The sequence below is a fragment of the Talpa europaea genome (genome assembly GCF_964194135.1).
Source record: "Talpa europaea genome assembly, chromosome: 12".
Lineage (NCBI taxonomy): Eukaryota > Metazoa > Chordata > Mammalia > Eulipotyphla > Talpidae > Talpa > Talpa europaea.
In genome coordinates this window covers 34,740,487-34,762,366 of record NC_140079.1, presented here as the reverse complement: position 1 = coordinate 34,762,366, position 21,880 = coordinate 34,740,487, and the positions used below count along the sequence as shown (strand labels likewise).

At 38.7% G+C, this 21,880-nt stretch overlaps 1 protein-coding gene across 2 annotated transcripts; it reads left to right on the top strand.

Moving 5' to 3' along the window:
• Positions 1-465: 465 nt before the first annotated feature.
• AASDHPPT (aminoadipate-semialdehyde dehydrogenase-phosphopantetheinyl transferase) lies at positions 466-20,584 on the top strand (the record flags this gene model as incomplete). 2 transcript variants are annotated; one of them, XM_084249681.1, is made up of 6 exons in its annotated part: positions 466-732; positions 2,331-2,556; positions 14,193-14,314; positions 14,849-15,010; positions 18,235-18,306; positions 20,420-20,584. In XM_084249681.1, the coding sequence occupies 6 exons, from the start codon at positions 550-552 to the stop codon at positions 20,582-20,584; spliced, it is 930 nt and encodes a 309-aa protein (XP_084105807.1). The 2 variants fall into 2 exon arrangements, with proteins under 2 accessions (XP_084105807.1, XP_084105806.1); XM_084249680.1 differs by lacking the exon at positions 14,193-14,314 and having other exon boundaries at positions 550-732; positions 2,331-2,516.
• Between the last annotated feature and the right edge of the window lie 1,296 nt (positions 20,585-21,880).

Here is a 21,880-nt window from a genome sequence, read left to right as displayed (position 1 = left end):
CGACAGTCCCTCCTGGCCGCGGAACCCTCTCCCGCCCCGGGCGGCAAAGGTGAGCGAAGACAAGGGAATCCTCTCCTCGGGGTTGCAGGGACCGACCGCGATCGTCAGGAAATCGGCGCCACCATCCCACTCCTCCCGCAGACCCCAGAGCTCACCCACCTGCCACTGCAGTCTCCGAAGTCTCCACCCCAGAGTCCCGGCCTCCGGAGGCCAGAACGCGATTGGCTGGTCCGGCTGTCCCGTCAGCGCGTCTCCAAGGTGACTGGCGTAACAATCGGGCGCCTGGTCTTGGTCCCACCCTTCGCGCCTCCGGAGCCCCGCCCACGTGACGTCGCGCGGTGCCGCAGCCCCAGAGGCGGGTCCCCGCCCCCAGTCGCGGGCTCCCGGAGGAGGAGGCGGGGTTGGTAGGCGGGGAAACGAGGCCCTCTGGATCACGTGATCCCAACGCGTCGTCCCGCCCCCCCGCGCCGACGCCGTGAAGGAGGGGGTGGGGCCACGCCAGCGTCCGCGCCATCAGGCTCGAGGTGGCGGTGAGGTCTCTCTCAGTGCATGGTTTTCCCCGCCAAGCGGTCCTGCTTGGTGCCAGCCATGGAGGGCGTGCGCTGGGCCTTTTCCTGCGGCACTTGGCTGCCGAGCCGCGCCGAGTGGCTGCTGGCGGTGCGATCGATCCAGCCTGAGGAGAAGGACCGCATCGGCCAGTTCGTCTTTGCCCGGGACGCTAAGGCAGCCATGGTACTACAGGTCTTGGGGATTTCGAGCCGGGCCAGCCGCTGTTGGGGGAGGTGGGCCCGGCCGTGGAGACCCCTCCCGCCCCCGCGTCGACGCCCTAGCTCCGGCCGGCGGCCCGCCGGGCGACCAGTGGCCGGCGCTGCCGAACCCTCGGTGTGCGCACGGCCTGGTCGCCGCCGTCTTTGTGGTCGCCTAGGAGGCCTCGAGCGCCGCAGGAAGGAGCCCCTCCCCCGCCGAGAGGGCCCCCGCGCCCGCCAGCCGCGAGGGCACGGCCCGCGCAGCTGTGTGCCCCCGGTCTTGACTGTGTATATGGTTTTGTTTGAAGTGTTACCAAATTTTATGATTTTCTTTGTGTGGGCCCAGAGCACATGCTTAGGCTGCGTATTAAATGTCACGCCACTTTCCTAGGGCGCCTTGCACGTGGTAGCCTCTAGAAAATGATGACAGTGTGGCCTTGCACACCTGGACGTCGAGGAGGCCTTGGTTAGCCGCCTCCTAGCAGTGAAACTGAAGCTCGGGAGGGTGCAGCCCAGACAAACCTGCTTCGACACATAGCTTTGGAAAGAGTGTTTAAATACATGTTTTAGTTACATGTTTCCAAGAATCAAATTGAAAATTGTGTTTCAGATTTACCTCTACTGTAGAGTGCACGTGAAAGCAGCTCTCATTACCGTTCCGAGACAGTCATTTTTTTGAAAATGTGTCTGTATTGAAACACCTTTTTGTTTAAACTGTGGGTTAATGTATTAATTTTTGAAGGGACGATGGAGAACATTTTTTATACCTTTTTCTAGTTAAGAGGAAATAGTGCAATTCGAAGTGGCAGTTTCTAGGAGTCAAGCATTAGCATTGTAGGGAAAACACTTGAATGATTTTGCGTAATACATACTTTGTTGTCCTATGCTCTTGGGTTTTTAGTGTGACTAGCAATTTCTTAATGAGGTGGAGAAAGGGGATGGATCCTATGTGAAACGAGGTAAATCATTCATTGCTAATTGTTGAAGCTGAGGGACAGTATACAGGATCTAGAAATACTTGCACTAGTGCACAAAGATGTAGTTACAATAGTTGCTCACTGCGTTGGGGGGGGGTGTCTTGTCGTCTTTGTAATGGCAGAACTAGAGTTAGTAGAATTGTCAACAATAGGGGAATACTCAATCAGGTGATAGTTTGATGCTGTGAAATATTATGCTACAGTTTAAAGTGCACAGACCTTTATGTTAGACGGGCTATAATCCCCAATACAAGTTTAAAATTTTTTACTAGACTAGCTGCATATATTAAAATCTTATGTACATAAACAGAAATTGCATATGCAAATGAACATGTTTGTATAGTTGGAGAAAAATGGGAAGGATACTTACATGTTAACATTAGTTACCTATTGAGAGGAGGGAATTGCTAGGAGGGACTTTTTTTCTTCAGTCTTCTTTATCATTGTTTGAATCTTAAAGCAGTGCTATATCACTACTTACCTGTTTTAAGCATCTTTGAAAATGAGTCTTTTAGAAACTACAAAAACAGACTTTTTATGTTACAAAGCATGTACCTAAGTCTTTAGTACACATCACTACATACTAAATGTTTTATTTACTTAACAGGCTGGTCGTCTGATGATAAGGAAATTAGTTGCAGAGAAATTGAATATCCCTTGGAATAATATTCGTTTACAAAGAACTGCTAAAGGAAAACCAGTTCTTGCAAAAGACTCCTTGAATCCGTATCCCAATTTCAACTTTAACATCTCTCATCAAGGGGACTATGCTGTACTCGCTGCTGAACCTGAGCTACAAGTTGGAATTGACATAATGAAGACTAGTTTTCCAGGTAATGTTGCTTTTTTGTGGTGCAGGAGTTAAGTGTCTTGTTTTAACTTTTACCTACTGTATAATCTCATGTCAGGTGATGTATTTTGGATATTTACGTTTAGAAAAAAAATATGCTGAATCCTTAATGATAGTTTATCTGAGAGAGCATATATTCAAAAATATAACATTTCCTTGAATAACAGACTTTTCATAAAGAATAGATTGTTACTGGGAATTCTTACAAAGCTTTGCCTAGAGGCACAGTAAAAGTAGTATTGTCTTTTTGAATTATACTTAGGTTTGTTAAGTAAGACAAATTCAAAACTGTTTTCAAAAATCTTAGATTTTGTAAAGAACAGTTTTTCAATAGTTCAGCTTATTTTGTATTTAAATAATGAATGTTAGATTTAATTGAAGAGTCCATTTTGATGTGCATTCTATTCAAAAAACATAGTAATTATGTTGTAAAAAGTTGGTTTCATGTACGTATTTCCCCAAAGTTCATCAGTAAATTGTTGATTTGTTTAAAAAACTAATCTCTGTGGTAAGGTATAGTATAGTTCTTTGGTAGAGATAGCATGTATTTGTGCTCTATATAAATATAGCTCTTTCTAGCATGTTTATATAAGTAAAAATGAAGAATAACCAGTTATGAAAATATTTAAGTTGCTTATATTTTACCTTACAAATTTGTAACTGGTGGCTGTAGAAACTTCTAACATTTGCTGCAAGGGTAAGTATACTCATGCAATTTTACACACATACACACACACTCTCTCTAACACAGGTTATCTTAACAACTCCATAATTTTCGTCATCACCAGCACTGTGTGCTGAGGCATTTTACAAGGTGCTTTATATTCTCTAATTTAACTTTTCCAATCACCCTAAACTGAATATACTATTGATTTTTACCAAAAGAAACGTAGGAGACTAAGAAGAAGACTGTTACTGAGAACCAGCATCTTTCTAGCTTCATGGGACAACTTCCTCTTAATGCACGCTGCCTTTAACACATCATCTTTGTTTTATGTTTCCCTGGTCTGGAAGAATTGCATTACCTTTATTCCTCACCCCTATTTCTTCCCAAATAATTTACAAGGTAGCTTTCTCCTCAGTCTCAGTTGAGAGAAACCTTCAATCTAAGCTAGGCCCCTTTGTTATAGACACTCTTAAAATATATTTCCTTCATTCCAATAACATTTTCTTCTGTTCCTTGTAAGCCACACAAGAGCAGAAACTGTTAGCTACATCTTAGTCTCTCTCATGTCTTTTAGCATTCTTCTTCATTCATGCCAATGGTCAATAAATATTTGTTAATTGAGTAAACACTGCTAATATATTAAGGCTTCAAAATCTGGCTCTCCCTTTTGCCATCAGTATCTTTATCTTGCTTTCTCGCATTAGCTACTTTTTCTGTCCAACTCTTAAACATTTCTATTACAATTCTATTCTTAACTGCTCAGAAAGAGGCTCTACTGGTAATAACAGGGCTTCTTTGCTCCTGAACAAACAACAAGGCATTTTTTTTTTTGACGTACTGTAATTGTTTCATTTTATATGAATGTGTATCTGTGCCTTTTTCTCAGAAGGGGAACTGGTTTTCATCTGTGCCAGAGAAGGTATATTCTGAGAAACCACTGTTGTGGAGGGTTCAATGAGCAGGGGAATGCACCTGTGTGCTTTCCTAACTTTCTACTGTTCTTACAGCAGAGATTGTTGGTGAGAACATAGCTCCTTAAACCATAGTCAACATAATTACACAGTAGTGATTGGCTCAACAGGTTGATACCTGCCTGGAAAGTAAGGCTGTGAGGCACAGAATACTAGTTGGCTTGATGGACATTGTTCACTTACAGACAATACTGGATAAACAGGTCATTACTAATTGAAAGTTTTAATAAATGATAGGGAGGTAATTGAGCAAAAATTGAAAGTTCAGCTTACTATTGATTACACTCTATGACTTCCCCCCCCCCACCTTTTTTTTTTTTTAATTTATTTATACAAGTGTTGGGTACAATCAGAAGCGCAGGAGCATGAGAGAATTCACCAGAGCCAGAGCGGGGAACAGAATAGGCAGACTGACAAAATACACTGCTGAGGGGAGAGCAGCGGGCGGCAGGAGAGGTCTGCGCGCCATGTGGGACCCTTGCTGGTGGCCGGGGATCGAACTGGCGCTGCAGAGGCCGCAGGCAGCCTTGCAGCCCAGCGCTCAACCGCTGCACCACCAGGGGAGGCCCCTCTCCCACCTTTTTGGTTGTTCTTATTTGACTAATCATAGCATCCAAGCCTTTTCCGTGTGTTTGGCTGTTTGATCATCGATAAGCTATTGATTTATTTGGTAACACATAGACCAGTAGATCATTTCGACCTGTCTCGGGTATTGTTACTGTGTCACTTAAATCTGAGTATGAATGGGCACAGTATCATTTCTTGGTGAGAGTTGCAAGTTGACATTGGCGTATTATTTGCTGGACATTCATTGGAATTGCTCTGCTTGTCAGAATCTGTGAGGAAATTGGGCTATCAATTTCCTGACTTTTGTTAAATGGTGAAGGGTAAAACTTAGGGCTGCAGCAAAGGAAGTAGCTGTACTTTGTATTGGACATTGCTAATAGCAATAGATTGTCAGTACTCAAAATCGACTCAGCTTTGGGGACACCATTATATGTTGAAAAACTCCCTTCCATTACTCCCATTCTGTCTACAGGTAAACATCACATAGGAACTTGGGGAATCTTTCTTTCGTATCATATTAATCACTTCTACCAGGTGCAAGTTATTTCCCTCCCTCTCCCAATTCCCTTAGCTGCTGTGGCAGCACAGGAGCGAATGTATCGAGAATGTATCAGTGGATCTGGGAAACTTCAGGTTTCTTCGTGTCTGTTTGGATACCCACAATTGAGATTATTGCACTTACTTTATTCTCTGCTTAATGGAGAAAAACCTGGTAGATAGTTGGCGTGCAATATGCTCCTTCAACGAATATATGGAGAAGAGGTGTTATAAGATGCGGGGGACCCTGGCAGAGCTATACTGCAGTTCACGCCTAACCCTGGAGGGAAAGGTGCTTCCAGGTCGTCATTATAATTTGCTGTATCCAGCTGGAAAGTTCATTTGACTTCTTCATTTTCTGATTAATTTTTATCTACCATTACAAGTTTTCTTTGCCGTTATAATATGAAATAAAGGATAGTTTTATGAAATGTTTTGTTTGATTCTCGTATTTACAAAATAAGGCAAGATAAGATTAGACAGTAAAAAATATTTAAATTTGGGATAAGACCAAAGTATTTTTTTCACTGGTTTTACATTTTGAAGTTTACATTTTTATTATAAATATTGCTGGATAATTAATTGCCAAGGCAAAATGACTTAGAATTTTGAGATTAAATTCTAATTTAATAGCTTTGAAAAATCACTGTATCATAAAACTGCTCTCTAGAACAGTTAAATAGTAAATATAAATGAAGTGCAGAAGTGTACAGCGGTGCTATTATATAATCTATTAGTTGCCTAATTGAGTCCCCCTTTGCACTTTTGTTCTCATCCACTCAGCATATTCCCTGTAGAGAGCTCTTGAAAAACACCTACAGCAGTTTCCTTAAAACTCTTAGATTTTTTTTATTATTGATTTGTATTTGCATAATTATTACAAGTTTTAAGAGCACATCATTAAAGTTCAGCTTGTGTGTATACTACATGAAGTTCACCACTAAATTCCAATTCTATCCTTTACCATATAGTGGGCCTCTTTCACCCAACTTACCCATCTCCTTAACCCTTTCCATTCTCGTACCACTAATTGGTCTTAAAGACTTAAAGTTTATTTTTCTTTTACTTAGTTCATCCATTTGTTTGGTTTCTCTGTATACCGTATATGAGTGAAATCATGGTGTTTGTCCGGTGTTAATAACATAAATCTCTAAATCCATCATGTTGCACATAGCAGGATTTCATCTTTTTTTTTTTTTTTTTTAATAACTGACTGGTATTTCATTATATACCACATCTTCTTTGTCCAGTCATCTTTTAATGGTCACTTAGGTTGTTTCTAAGTCTTGGCTGTTGTAAATGGTTCTGCATTTTCCCATTTTAACACCCAGAAGTGAGTAAGTATATCATATAGGAATTCTGTCTTTAATTTTTTTTGAGGATTCTCCATACTGCTTTCCACCAACAGTGTACACAGCTTCCCTTTCCTCTGCATCATTTCCTAGGTTGATTCTTAAGAAAATCCAGTCTCCTTCACATGACCCTCTCTATCTCTCCATTGGCATTTATAGCTGCTCTCTTCGCTATTTTCTGTCCACACTCGTCTTGTATTTCTTCATTGTAGCAAACTCCCCAAATCAAGGTAATTGTAGAATAGCTGATCCCTCTGCCTATTCTCCTCTTAAGTACCTGAGACCTGAAGGTTGACAAATAACCAGTACTTCCTCAGGAAAGGCTTTCCTGACCACTTCCTCATTTGCCGTTATTATTTTATTATTTGATTATTGTTCTCATTAGAGGAATTCAAGAATTGTCCTTGTATTTGTCACAGTTACCTAGTACTTAGCACAGTTTCCCAACATGGCAGGTGTTTAGTAAATATTTATTGAGTATACAAATAATAGTTCTCAACTTCACTTACAACATTCCTTAAATTTGTGAAAACTCAAAAAGTGGGTACACCATCATGCTGAAAACAGTATTCATGTCAGATTCTAGTTGGAATATAAACTGTTCTCATCAGTGAATTGTGATTAGAAATAGTTCTTCCTATCCCCTCCATTTTTCTCCTGCACTGCTTCTCTCCTTTGTCTGTGCTCAGATTCAGCTTTCAACTTCGTTGCTGCTGCAGTTGAGTGTTATACTGTCATTTCTGCTTGGGCCGATGTATATTCATCTGATCTGCATTTTGCAAAATGTGCTTAGTTCAAGCACTTTTTTGTGTTGTTTCAACTTGGAGATTTAAATCCTGCAAATAGCTTTAAAAGGCGACATTTACTTCATACTCCGAATTACATACTTGAAAATCAGGTCTTTATTGACAAAAATTTTCCCAGTTCGGTTACAGAATGAGTCTTTTCCACTGTCCAAAGGATTTGGGCTGGGTCACTATGTAGAACTAGTACTTATTGAGCAACACTTGTGTGGCTCTATTACATGCCATACATGCGTTACCTTCATCCACTAAAGCTACGATAATTTATAGAATAAAGATACTTGTGCAAGGCGACTTAGCAAAAAAGTAGATCATGGATTTAAACTCACACTCCCAAGTCCCTATATTTAGGCACCACACTCCACGATATCTGGCCTCTCATACATTGATTTTATATGTTTGTTTATTTGCAAGTACAAAATTCTATGAAAAATTCTGTGGAACTGAGTCATGTGCATTCAAAGTTAAGAAGGAACTGATGTCTAAGAAGAATATTAAAAAATACAGTAAGGAAACTTGCCTTATAATTTTTAAATGTATGTTAGACATTATAAACAGGAATATGATGATAGCAAAGAAATAGGCAACTAGGAGAACTTGAGAGCTAGAGCCCAGTATTTATACATAATATTTCAGTTCTCTGGGTAAAGGCTAGCTAACTTATTGAAGGGTGCATTGCTATAATCCTTAGGCTAATAACTTTTGACTAATTTGTTCTATAAACTGCTTATTATTTTCTAATTAATATAGTAAAGCTAAATATATATTACATATATTAACACTTTATTGGCCAAATTGTTATAATTTTGTTTCCTGTTCTATTATTTATCATTTGAATTACGTTATATTTTTGCCACAGGAATTTTATTTAGCTAAATATGTCTTTTCTGTGATAAATTCTGAATTCTGTCATATTTGAAGAAAATGAATTTTGTAAAATATTTGTTCCAACTCTAGATTATAACTTTTGTTCTAAAATTGTAAATGTTTTACATTTATATCTTTAACTCTCCCAGAATTAGTGCATGCAGTATGTTTTACATCCTGATGCCTAAATAATTCTACCACCACCAGATCTGGATAAATTAATGGATAAACACATAGAGTGCCTATATCTATTAACTACTTAATAAATGTTAGCGCTGAGGTAGTGGTTGCTGTGTGTATGGAATGTTACTTCTAAAACGGTGGCTAGAATATTAGTCAGCAGAGGTGCTTATTAAAAAAAATTAAAAACACATTCCTTGAAACCACCCCAGATGTATTAAATTGAATTCCTGGGAGTACTACCAGGGGTGCTATATTAAAACAGTTCTCCCAGGTGATTGTTCAGCATATCAATGTTTGGGAAACACTATATATTGGATGTAATTTACACAGCCAACAAAGAGAAAGACTAACCTATCCATTTTCTTTGTTCAGTGAAATCAGAAAGGCATTAGATCTTTATTCACACTGTACAACAAAATTCATTAGATTTAAGTTTTAATAACAATTACTAGCACACAGTACAACTGTATATTTGGTCAGACTTTGGAAAGAAGGCTGTTTTTTGAAGTTTAGAAGAGTAAGAAGAAACCACAAAGTCAACAGATATAATCGATTTCATCAGTCTTTTCTCTCTCGAACCAGGGGATAGATTTAGCAAATACAACTAAGGTCAATATGTGAAAAGCTTGTAAGTGTTAATAGGAAACCACTTTAAGACTTGATGAATGCACAAAGGATTTGATAAAACAATTCACTGAAGATGTAGAACAACAAATACAATGATTTTAGATATGTAATAGTTCCAGAAATTACATGTTTATTACATAATCTACCCAACTCTGTCCTTATTTTACACTTAAGAAACTGCCATAGAGGTATTAAATAAGTAACATGGTAGGGAATTGATGGAACAAGAATTTTAACGTTTGACTCCAGGTGCATATGTAATACAAATTCTTAAGAGTGTGTATTTCTAAGTAAATGTGTTAGATTGTGTGCTTCAGTCACCTTACTCAGCTTCTAAAAAGGACAGTTCTGTGGGCTGGAAGTCAGACAAGGTGTTGCCAAGGCCACACCCCCTCGTGAGGCTCCAGGAAGAACCTTTGCCGTTTCCTAGTTTCCTGGAAATCCATGGCTGGTGGCTGTATCCCTTCAGCTTCTACCTTCACTTTCATGTGGCCTTTTTTCCTGAATCTTCTCAGTGTGTCCCAAGTGTTCTCATAAGGACACCTGTCTTCGCATATAGGCCCCCTAGTTCAATATGACTTCCTCTTAACTTGATTATATATGCAAAGACCCCATTTTCAAATAAGGTTATATTCTGAGCTTATAGTTATGCATGGAATTTGGGAAACACTACTCAATCCAATGTAGCTCATATTTTGGCCCCCTAAAATTTATATTCTTCCCACATACAAAATAAATTCAACCCATTCTAGCATCCAAATCTTACCTATTCTGGCATTTAACTCTAGGTTAATACAGAAATTTCTAAATATCAACAACTCATAAGGTTCCAAATCTCATAATATGAATCATCTAAGTCAGATATGGGTATTCTATCCTGAGACAAAGTTCCTTTTCTATGGGTGAACTTGTGAAACTCAAAAATAGATCATCCACTTCTAAAATACAATGGTGGAACAAGCTTGGACTTCAAAGGGGAGAAGTGGGAGGGGAGGCAAAAGGGGTCATGGATCCCAAACAAAGTCAAAAGTCCAGCAGGGCAAATTACATTTGCTTCAAGACCTGGCTCTGAACTCTGTTCCCTGGACCCCCACTTTGTACTCTTCACCTCTGTGTCTACCTTTGGAGTCTTTACCTTTTCTTCAAGCATTTGTAGCCAGTTGACACTTAGCATGTAGGACTTTTCTTCTATAAAAATAAATGTGTGTGTATTGATATATGCACGTTCACGTAACTAGATCAACAGCAACTGAAGTTCAGTACTGCCTAGGTGGAGTGTTCCAAGCCCAGCTTGTCATTTTCCAGTCCAAGTGCTTTTTCTGTTCTATTTCTCTTTTATTGAGGACTTCAAGAACTCCTTTGTCAGGAACATACTGGACACTTTGTGCATGTGCTTTGTGAAACCTATGTTAGCAGGTATGACATTTTTGTCTTATGAGTTTGTGTCTGGATAAATTTTCAGACAAATAAATAAGTATTTTTATCTACATACTAATGCAAAATTTTTGGAAGACTATCACTTTCCATGGGAGCAAGACTATATGTAATCCAGTCCTTAGAAAATGAAACTTGGTATTTCTAGTATGTCTTACTATCCAAAGCTAAGTTATGTTACTTGGAAGCATACAAATCAATATTGCTTGGCTCCCCTCTCAAATAACTGGTCCCTTTTCTTCAAGGAGAGTGTCATAGGTCGGCATCACTGACTTGTCTTTGGAGACTGATGTAGGTGGACTAAAGTCCTGTACTGGTGGGAGTGTCAGCTTAGGGTATTAACTACCTTTTTTGTCCTTTCAGTAAACTTTGTATTTGCTGTGTGGTTTTGATTAGTTGATCTTTTTGATTAGTTGACCTAACAGAACACCTAGTTAATATTTAACACTGCTTTCCCTGAAGAAAGATGGGGGTTCTGGTTTTTCTAAACCTGGTTAGTTAGTAATTCTATGTTTGTGGATTATTTTGTTATTTAAATATACATACAAGTAAATTATTACATGTGCGATAGGATGATTTAGTTGAAGTTTGTAATGGACATGAATATGTGATAGTATTGTGTAGGATGATTTTCCAACTTAAATGTCTAATCTGTTGTGCGTTCAAATAGTTTGAGAGACAAATTTACTGTTCTGGTATTTCCTACTGATTTTTCATTTTTTCCTATTTCCAAGATTAAATTCTTCATGCACTGTGTAGTTTTGCCATAATGCCACAATGTGGCACTGTGGTGCTTTGGTAGAATATTTCAAAATCATTTGTTGCTGTCAAATCTTTAATTTTGTGGAACAGATAAGATGTTCTGGAAAGTGTATGAAAACGCACTCATATTGGATAATTTTTAGCTGTACGTAATTACTTATGTGATTTCTTGTCAGTGATTGTGCCAGATTGCTTTTTATGTTAATCATTTTTTTATTAGAATGTATATTTAAATTTTTTTTCTTGATTGCCCCATCATGTTTAGTTAAAAATTAGAGGGCTTTTTGAAGGTTATGAAATTAGAATGTAAAGAAACCAACAAAATTATATAGATGGCCATAGGCATTTAAAAAAAATTAAATTTAAAAATTAGTCTTTTTGCATATTCATTAAATCTGCCTTTCCACTCAAAATACATAGAGCTATCTTCCATATCCCCTTTGTTACAAATATTCTCTGTTCTGTGCACTGTTTGTTCAAGAGGAAACAGTCCATGATGATGTGGACATTGTGCTTCCCAGAATCTTGACTTGAACTTTCTTCACTCTTGCAAGCTTGATATCTTTACTTTCTTAAGATGTTCTTAGGGTGTTTTTTGTCAAATTAGTATGTACTAGTGATGCTTGCAATTTGTAGGATAGTTTTTATTAGGGACCTTCAGAAAGGTTTTGGAAGTAAGTACCAGACTATCAAAGGGGCCCATTGTCCAGAAGGTAAGAATCCCCTGCCCCGGGCCCTCCTAAGATCATAGTTTAATATTAATATTTTAGTGCAATTACCTGAAATTACTACATCCGTTGCTAGACCACTTTTCGGAAGTAATAGCCTTACAGCATTAATATAGTTAGATACAAACAGTTGACAACCATTCATTTCATAAATGGATTGAAATTAAGTATTTGGAGAGTGCAGTACATAGGTAAATGAGTCTGATGAACTTGAAAATAAATGAGGAACTTTGTTTTGAGCTGAAGGCCCAAACATCATTGTAGGATTATCAGAAATATTTTCTGGTTGAATGAAGATTATTTTGACTGTTTTGAAGTAGGAATGGTAGAACCATATACTTTTTTCTTTTTAAGATTTATTTATGCTTACAAGAACTGGGGTACTGGCCAGAGGTGTGGGGGGTGAGAGGATTCACTGGAGACAGAGTCAGGAACATAACAGGCAGATTGACCAAAATACACTGCTGAGGGGAGCAGTGGGCGAGACAGGAGAGGTCTGCTGTGCCATGTGGGTAGCCCTTTGTCCCTCTGCGTTTTAAGCTCTTGGGCCACCAAGGAGGCCCTACAAATTTTTTGAGAGAACAGACTTTTAGTATTTTCTATCCTTGCTATACTACTGGAAAGGCACTAGATTACTGTAGGGGAAACTAAATTCTCTGAAGAGAAATAAGGACCATGTCTTGTTTTGCTCATGATATTCCTGACTTCTGGCACTAGGGTATTTTTCAGGTGATCATAATAGGATTTCTAATTGTTATTCTTATAGAGTGAGTTAGTGATTAAATGCCAATAAAGCATTGAGGAGGTGGAGCTTGACATCTTTCTTTTCTGGGTCTACTTCTCCCTCTAAGAAATGCCCATAGAGAATATGGAGGTAGCTGTCACTTGAGAATTACAGTCAACTAGTTGGGGTGTCAGATTTTGGAGTTGGGTATTTTAGAAATGGATGTTGGGCTTAGGCAGACATGATATATTAAAATGTGCAGAGGGATTTTTAAGAGGTTTTATGGAAAAACATGGAATCCTGAACCAAGCATATAGGATAATTGAACATTGTGGAGGTATTTCACCAAATGATAGTTAACATTCTTTTACTGATACAGAAAAGGTTTGTGACTCATCTGCCTCCCAAGGCAGCATCTCATAGAGGCCAGTTGGGCTGGAGGTACACAAGGGCAGGAATCATGAGTGGTTTTTTAATCATTAATTGAACACATTTGTGTGATGCTTGTACATATTCTACATACTTCTACAGTAAGTAAGTGAATGCTGATAGAAAGTTTCTGCCTTAAAGAGAAACACATAATATTTTAGAAAAATATAATATGAAAGATATGCTGTGTATTTTAATTTAGTATTTTAATTCTTAATTCTGAGAAATCAGACCCTTTGAGTTTTATTTCTCTTTATTAGCATCCTATGTAATATTTTTGGTTCTCTTAGAAACAGTGGATCTAGGTATATACAGTGTTTCATAATTTTTAAAAATGAGCTTATTTCATAGCATTATCACTAAAAGAATAGAAATTAAAATTTGTTTTTATTTGAAGAAGTCATTTGAAAACATGCTGAAAAATCATTACTTTGAAGTAACTAGGTGTATATTTTCCAATCATGGCAATAACTTAAAAGAACAATCTTCAATTTCCTACCAACTCCTAGAAACTTAGAAGAAATCATTTCCTTTTCCCCCTGTTATGTAGCAGAGTAAACTCCGGAAAGTGTGGCTCTACTTAAGAGTGTTTACTGTTGATTTTTTGAGATTATATCATAATAGGGAATTTCCCCCAAATATTTGAAATTTAGAATAAATTTGGTTGTTAAATTTTGTCAGATTTTGGTGGAGGGATATTTGTTAATGTAGCCATGTGGTTTTCCTCCCTAATTATTAGTGGAATTGTACTGATTCTTACTAGAGTATCCTTCAGTTTCTAGGCCAACCCTTACTTGTCATTGTGTGTTATTCTTTTAATTGCCAACTTTGATTTGCTGAATTTTTTTTAGGTTTATTATGACTGTATTCAAAAGTAGGTTGGCCTGTGGTTTTCTTCTTAATGCTGTCTTTAACAGATTTGGTAATAGAGCAACTATTTTTAATTCTGTTATTTTCTCAATTGACAGGTCGTGGTTCAATTCCTGAATTCTTTCATATTATGAAAAGAAAATTTACCAATAAAGAATGGGAAACAATCAGAAGCTTTAAGGATGAATGGACTCAGCTGGATATGTTCTATAGGAATTGGGTATAATCTCTTTCTAATTTTGAGAATAAAAGCCTGTGATTATCTTTGCTAAAAATTGTGTAAAAGCCCTGTTACAGTGCTTCATAAGTGGGTCATTTACTTGAAAACTTCAGTGATTTTATGCGTATATTATTATAAACACATGTGTTTTAAAAAGTTAAAATACACTCTTAAAGCTAAAACAAGACATTTTATATATCTCTATAAATAATCTTACTATCTTAAAGGAATGCATATACATGAGGCCTTACGCAGCAACCACATGGTATTGTTTATATGCCAGTAGACACTGCTTGAAGGCTTTCATGAGTTAGTTTTAATTTAATTTTCATCACAACCCAAAGGGGTGTTAGGTTATACATGAAGATATCTGGGCACGGGGAGCTTAAATGATTTCCTGTAAGAGCACACAGCTGGTTTGTCTACTACCTATAATATAATGTCAAGCTAAAAATCCAGATGTATTGACCTTACAGTCTTTAAGAGTAACTTTATCTACTAGATGCTCTAAAAGAAGTTGTCTCTCTGTCTTAGGCACTAAAAGAAAGCTTCATAAAAGCTGTTGGTGTTGGACTTGGATTTGAGTTACAACGTCTTGAATTCGATATATCCCCATTAAACCTGGACATAGGGCAAGTTTATAAAGAAACACGTTTGTTCTTGGATGGGGAAGAAGAAAAGGAATGGGCATTTGAGGTAGGAAATTGATCAAAATTGTTGTAACTAAGAATTTCCCTTTTTTTGCATGTATGTAAGGTTAATTTGGGGAAGGTAGTCTTTGAAAGTAGACATAATAAAATCTATGATCCTGGTGCTCTGCAAATAAAATTAGGTGCCATGAGAGCTTATGAATTATACTTAGAAGATAAGTCAGTTAAGTACAGAGTGAAAAGAGGCCTGGGTTTATTTCATAGTATTTGGCATCTATAAGGAAGGACCCCAACTTACACTGTAGTAATTTTAAAAAGTCTTTTTTTCCCCCAAAGTCAACATAAAGGATGTTAAATGGAATTTCTCCCTTTGACATAAAAGCCATTGTAAAGCCATGCAGTACTCAGTAAGTTAGCAAAACTGAGCACCACTCAAGTCAGCCTGCAGTGACTTGATAAACACAGTGTGGCTATGGGAGGACAGGCCAATGGTCTTGCCAAGATGACTCACTTGGAGGCTGCCTCTGTGGCTGCTGCAGTGGAATAGAGAGCATTGCGAGTCTAGGAATATTTGTATTCCCAACAGTCCAGAAATGGTTGCACAAGCACCTGCTTCTGAATGGGGGGAATTGGAAGGCAGCGCCCATGCTGCTGAAGCCCTAGCATGCAGGGTGGGGGAGGAAAGAGTCAGCATCTGGGCCAGCAGTGCTTCATCTTGTTGGGTGGTAAAGGTGCCCGGGTTCCTGTGACCCAAATAGATGCTGTGGCATATGGCAGCACTGGGCTTGTACCCAAAAGGCAGTACTCCAGAAAAAAGAGGTGGTGCGCTTTCTATGGTGTGTTCATTGATGAGAGCAGGAATTAGCCAAGTCAGCCATGACATGTACCGCTAGCTCCCAAGAGCAGTGCAGGAGTGAAGAAAGTGGCTCCCTGAATATTCTGCAGAATCCCCCTCCATGAGGTAAACCAGTATTTGGACACTTGCTGTGACTCAGGGATTTTCACACCACTGGTCATTACTTTGTCCCTTGGCTCCAGTCGTCTTCCTCTGCTACCTACCTTAAAGAAGCCAGACTGGAAAAGAAAGAGAAGAGCAAGGTGGGGTCAGGAAGAAGAACATGCATTTGTTCTAGGATTGAAATGGGATTATTTACCAGCTGAAAGTGATAGAAGAGCTGTGGGGTTTGTTTGAGAGCTTGTCCAGGAGCTGTGACAGAGCTCCTTTAGCATGTTGGAAGGCAGCTATAGAAGATGGAAGAATAAAATTCTATGTTGAATGTGTTTTGCTCATCCTATTATATGTTGCTCAAGATACCAGTTGCAAAAATGAGAGAAAACTTCATATATATTAAAGTGTGGATTTCAGTGGACTTAGCAGGATAAGTCTGGTGGTGTGGCATCCAGACACCAGAGCCCAAGGTGAGAGTGACACATATAGAGACGGGGGACCCTACTGTGGTCAATGACCATGGCTTGGAGGTTCCTGTCAGGCCTCTCCTGGGTAGTAGCCCCCAAGTTAAGGAAGCAATTGTTAGGTCTGCAGCTAAGGAAGAGCTGTAGTTGCACAGTGAGTTCATGGTACAACCATGACCTTTGGGAAGAATCTTTACTACCTTTACTTCACTCCTCACCAGTCTCTTATCACACACCAAATTCACCTGTGCTAGAATTAGAGGCAGCAAAGCATTCGGAGGGAGATCAGGTCAGACCCTTTTCCTAGTGGGGCTAGCAACCCTGAATCAGGTTTGAAATTGGGTAAGAGGAAGGAAGATGTTCTATGAGATGGCAGTAAAAATTTATTTGGACCAAACAAGACAAAGCATTTAGATTCAGAGAAAAATTGACATTTGAGAGTTACCAGAAATGTCATTTATGAGATGTATTCAAGATTTCATTTGCGGAAATAAAAAGTGAGTTAATCAGGAAATGAACAAAATATTTTCCATTTGGGGGTCTGTGGCCCCAAAGACAAGCTACCAGGGGACATGAGTATGTCCCTAAAACATTGTAAACCTGGACAGTGTATGATAAACTTCATAAAACAGGCTCAGCCACTTGCAGTGAGAGTTCAGGGAGGAAAAAAAGATGTACAGTCTTGATTTCTTAAAAAAAAAAAGTGATATATGAAGAGAACTTAACCCAGCAAAGAATGAGGGAGCAATGACAGATGCCATGGCAGGGACAAAATTTGGATAGAGGAACATAGGATAATGACTGTTTTCCTCCACTCCGTGCATCATATTTTGTTCTGTTTTGTTTTTTATTGGTATAATAGAGATTCAGATTTCTAGGGGAAGATCTGAGACTATATCTAGCCCATGTGCCAGATCTTCATTGTTTACTGTCTCTCATCAAAGTCAAGTCTAGTTAATTAAAAAAAGGGCAAGAGAAAAAAATGAGTTGTCAAAATTTGTGTAAAGGGAAATAGCAAGAGAGAATTGCCATTTATTTCCTCACATGGGGTCTAGCTCCTTCAGTAAACTGAAAACAAGAAGGGTCAGCCCTTACCTGCTTCCTTTCTACTGCTAACTTCAATTGAAAGACTTGCCAGTACAGCTCAGCAAGCAGTCTGCTCCCCTCTCCTTCCCCTTACTAGTGTGGTGCAGATTCTACTTCCTGATACAGCGATCTTAGCTGTACAGCTTGAGCCCCTTGGCCAGGCTTTTTCTTATGTAAATACTGTTGCCTGGTTTGGAGACTGGACTGTCTCTGGTAGAGCAGTACATGTTGGAGCCTGATGCTCTTATTAATTATGCATGTAACCAGTGAATAACTGAGCTACTCATACTCATGAATTTGAATTTTTTTCTTCATAGTGTGAGAACTGAGTGCTAAACTGAAGGGAAAAATGGGGATGGGGGTGAGGGTTTCATATTCTGGCTAGCAGCATTAAGCAAAAGCCCACAGAACTCCAGAAACAGGTTGCAGGCAGTGTAGACCAACTTTAATTGCAGCTGTGGACTGGAAGGGCTACTGGCACCCAAGTAAATAAGTATTATTTCCATCTTAACATTTACCAAAGTTACTAAGTACTGTGAGAGAATATTCCTGTTAGGAAATACACTGAAATATATCAGAATAAAGGGCCAAAGTGTTTATGACTTCTTAAATGGTTTGAGGGAGGTGGGGGAATATGGGGGCGGGGGGGGGTAATGTGTGTGCGTACAAAGAGATTATGATTTAAAAACCATAAATTAAAGTACTTTGCACATATTTTGTTTACCTTTTATTTTTCTTTATTTACCTTATTATTTATCTTTTATTTTTCAGGAAAGTAAAATAGATGAGCACCATTTTGTTGCAGTAGCTCTTAGGAAACCTGATGGATCTAGCCATGAGGATGTAAGATTTTAAGATTTCTGTGACTTTTTTCCCTTTAAAAGTATGAATCAGTGTTGAGTTGTTCTTACTGATAGAAACAATCATTTGATTTATAGCAAACTAGAGAATTTTGTTATTTGTTTAAAGATGATAAATTTAGAAGTGTTTTTGTTATTAAATCCTTAATGATCATCTGGGAATCACAAATTTTATTTATTTATTTATTTGTTTGTTTGTTTGTTTGTTTGTTTGTGTTGTTTATACAAGCACTGGGTACAGTCAGAAGCGCGAGAGGGTGAGAGAATTCACCAGAGCCAGAGCTGGGAGCAGAGCAGGCAGAAGGACCGAAGTACACTGCTGAGGGGAGCAGCGGGCGGCAGGAGAGGTCTGCGCGCCATGCGGGACCCTCCTCTGGTGGCCGGGGAGCAGCCGGGGATCGAACCGGCGCGGCAGAGGCCGCGGGCAGCTTTGCAACCCAGCGCTCAACCGCTGCGCCACCGGGGAAGCCCGGAATCACAAATTTTAAAGAGCACATCACTTTCTCCACATTCAGATACACTTGAATATTACAAAGAAAAAAAATTGAGTAGCACTGTCCCATCTTTAACAGAAATTCAAGTTAATTGCTATCTTAGTCATCTTTACAGTGGTTTATTTCCCAAATTTTTTTTGGGCTATATTGAATATAAAGGTACCGAATTGGGGCCTCCCCTAGTGGCACAGTGGTTGAGCTCTGGGCTGCGAAGCTGCCCGCAGCCTCAGTACCGCTGGTTCAATCCCTGGCCGCCGGCAAGGGTCCAACATGGTGCGCAGACCTCTCCTGCCTCGCCCACTGCTCCCCTCAGCAGTGTATTTCGTTGGTCTGCCTGTTCTGCTCCCCGCTCTGGCTCTCTGGTGAATTCTCTCACCCTTCCACGCTTCTGACTGTACCCAGTGCTTGTATAAATAAATAAATATATCTTAAAAAAAAAAGGTACCAAGTTGAAGTGTGGTTAGTAATGGAATTGTCTTCAAGATTGGGCACCTTATTTCTGTCATGGAAAGCACTTGTCTAAATATTCCCTAAGTTGCGGTGTCAAACATGTGACAAACCTTGCATTGTTTGTGACATAACATTAGCCTCAGTTCTTGCTCCATAGACCATGCCTTTTGTAGATTAGCCATGATGAAAATTCTTCATAGGTTTCTTAACTTAAAATAAGGATATAGCCTATGTATTAGCTCCTGTTACCTGAAAATGACCCAGTCTCCTGTATTTGTGCTCTGAAGTCTCAACTTTATACTCTCTACTGGTGCCTGTGTTTCCATAGAACTTTATTAATTTTGTGACGTTTGCTTATGTAGTACTCCTTTTTATCACACTGGAGAGAACACCTTTTGGGCAGCTCTGGTATAGTGAGAAAACGATGAGAGTAGTGTTCAGAAGACCTGGATTCCAAGCCCATTTCTGCCAATTAACCTATGTTGAGAACTTGTACAAATTGGTCAGTCCTCCTGAGCCTCAGTTTCCCATCTATAAAATTGAGATAATCATAAGCATAGTTGTAAGGCAAATCATATAAAATAGGTACTAACCCGTGGTCTTGCACTACATAAATCCCAGCTACTGTCTTTACTAGATATGTAGAATGTTAAAGAAGGTTTCTACTGGGTTGAGTTGTGAACAAGAGACCAATCTCAGAGTACAAGTTATAGTTTAAATTTAGTATAAAGGGCCATTTCTAAAGAAGTATGGCATTTCTGTGTCTGTGAGAATTGTATCAGATCCCCTCTTTAGAGTATTTCCCAAAAACTTGCCCTATGGTAGCTTCCCCATCAGAATAACCCACCTGCTCATTAAAGTTATATTTGTGTGTGTTAACTCATCTATTGAATTAGAAAATCCATACTTTAAGTACGCTAAGTTATTGTAATGTATGGAAAGCCTGAGAATCAAATATAGATTTCTTCTTTCTTGATTTGTAATATAAGAAGGAATATTGATTATAAGGAGTATAGACAGTAATGAAGGAATCCTATATTATAATTAAACATTACTAAGCTATAACTGGGATTTACTTTCCTAGTTACAAAATTGATAAGATTACTGTGCATCATGCAGTGAGGTCATCACCTCTTTTTTTTCCCCTTTCAGGTTCCATCTCATGATGATGCTAAACCAGCTCAGAGGCAGTTTACTGTTCTCACCTTCAATGATTTAATATCGTCTGCTGTTCCTATGACCCCTGAAGATCCTTCATTTTGGGACTGTTTTTGTTTCACAGAGGAAATTCCAATACGAAATGGTACAAAGTCATGATAGGATTCCCTAAGTATCAAAGGGAAATGAAAAATGTTTATAATCTTCTGTATTCACTAAAAACCAAATTCCTGATAGTATCAAATTTTATTTCACAAAGCAGTTCAACAAAAAACTTTTCCTACTTAAAAAAAAGCAGACTCCCAATTCAAGGTAACGTAATGGAATACATATTTACCTCTTTCTCCTCCCCCAATCATGTTGGATTGACAGAAGCAATAGAAAGGGTAGCAGAATACTAAAGTGATAAATGCTCATTGTAGAAAAATATAGGAAATGCAAATGCAAAAAAGTAAACACTTACATTTCTATCTTCCAGAAATAATTATTCCTAAAAACAGACCTTTTCTTATAAATGAGTCCATATTCAATAAGCTTTTTTTTTTTAAATGGGAACATACTGTTTTTGTAATTTTTTTCTTCTAACTGCACATCTACTGTTCTTAAATATATTTCTGTGTCGTAACTTCTAGTGACTAAAATGTTCTGTGTGTATGACTTAGTACCAATTAGGATGCTTTTGACCAGACATAGCAGTGTCCTAATATAATGGACTTAAGTATTCAAGGACATTTATTATCTCACTCAACAACATAAGCACACTTTTTGCCTCAGTTTGTTTTGCCTTATTGTCTTCCTTGTGGTCATAAGAGCTGCTGCTATAACTTCCACCTCACATCTTTACAACATTGAATCTCAAAGGCAGGAAAGGCCATTTCTCTCGCACATCTCTGTTTTATCAGTGAAGATTTTCCCCAAGAGCCCATGGGTAGGCGACCCTAGACAATAGATTTACCAGTGAGGTTGTCACATATTTCCATTGCATGGCTAATGGGCTGTAGGGCAGTTTTGCTGTGAAAGATAACTGATTGACAGTTGGGCTTCAAGCTTGGTGTGCAGAGTGATGAGTAGGCATGGCGGTTTTAAAATAATGGATTATAACTATATCAGTTTGCAAATTGTGCAGTAAGCACTATCATCCCTCCCACTGTCAAAACCAGAGTTACCAACCTGTGGCAATATGAAAGAGGTGGCTAGTAACAGTGTTCAAGAGCAGTGATGATCAGTTTTTTAGCTAACTTAGATTTAGCAGCTTGTTCTCTAGTGCTATCTCTACCAAATTTGTATTAGAAGTTAGAGGCAGAAGAATCTAGCCTCTTCTATCCCCCTGGAAAGGGTTTGGCTATGTGATTCCTGATGAGTCTTAAGTTTTTGAGAATGGTGACACTTTTTTTGTTATTTGATAGTGAAGAACATGGTGTACACCGAATTTTGGTATTTGGCACAGAATCTGAC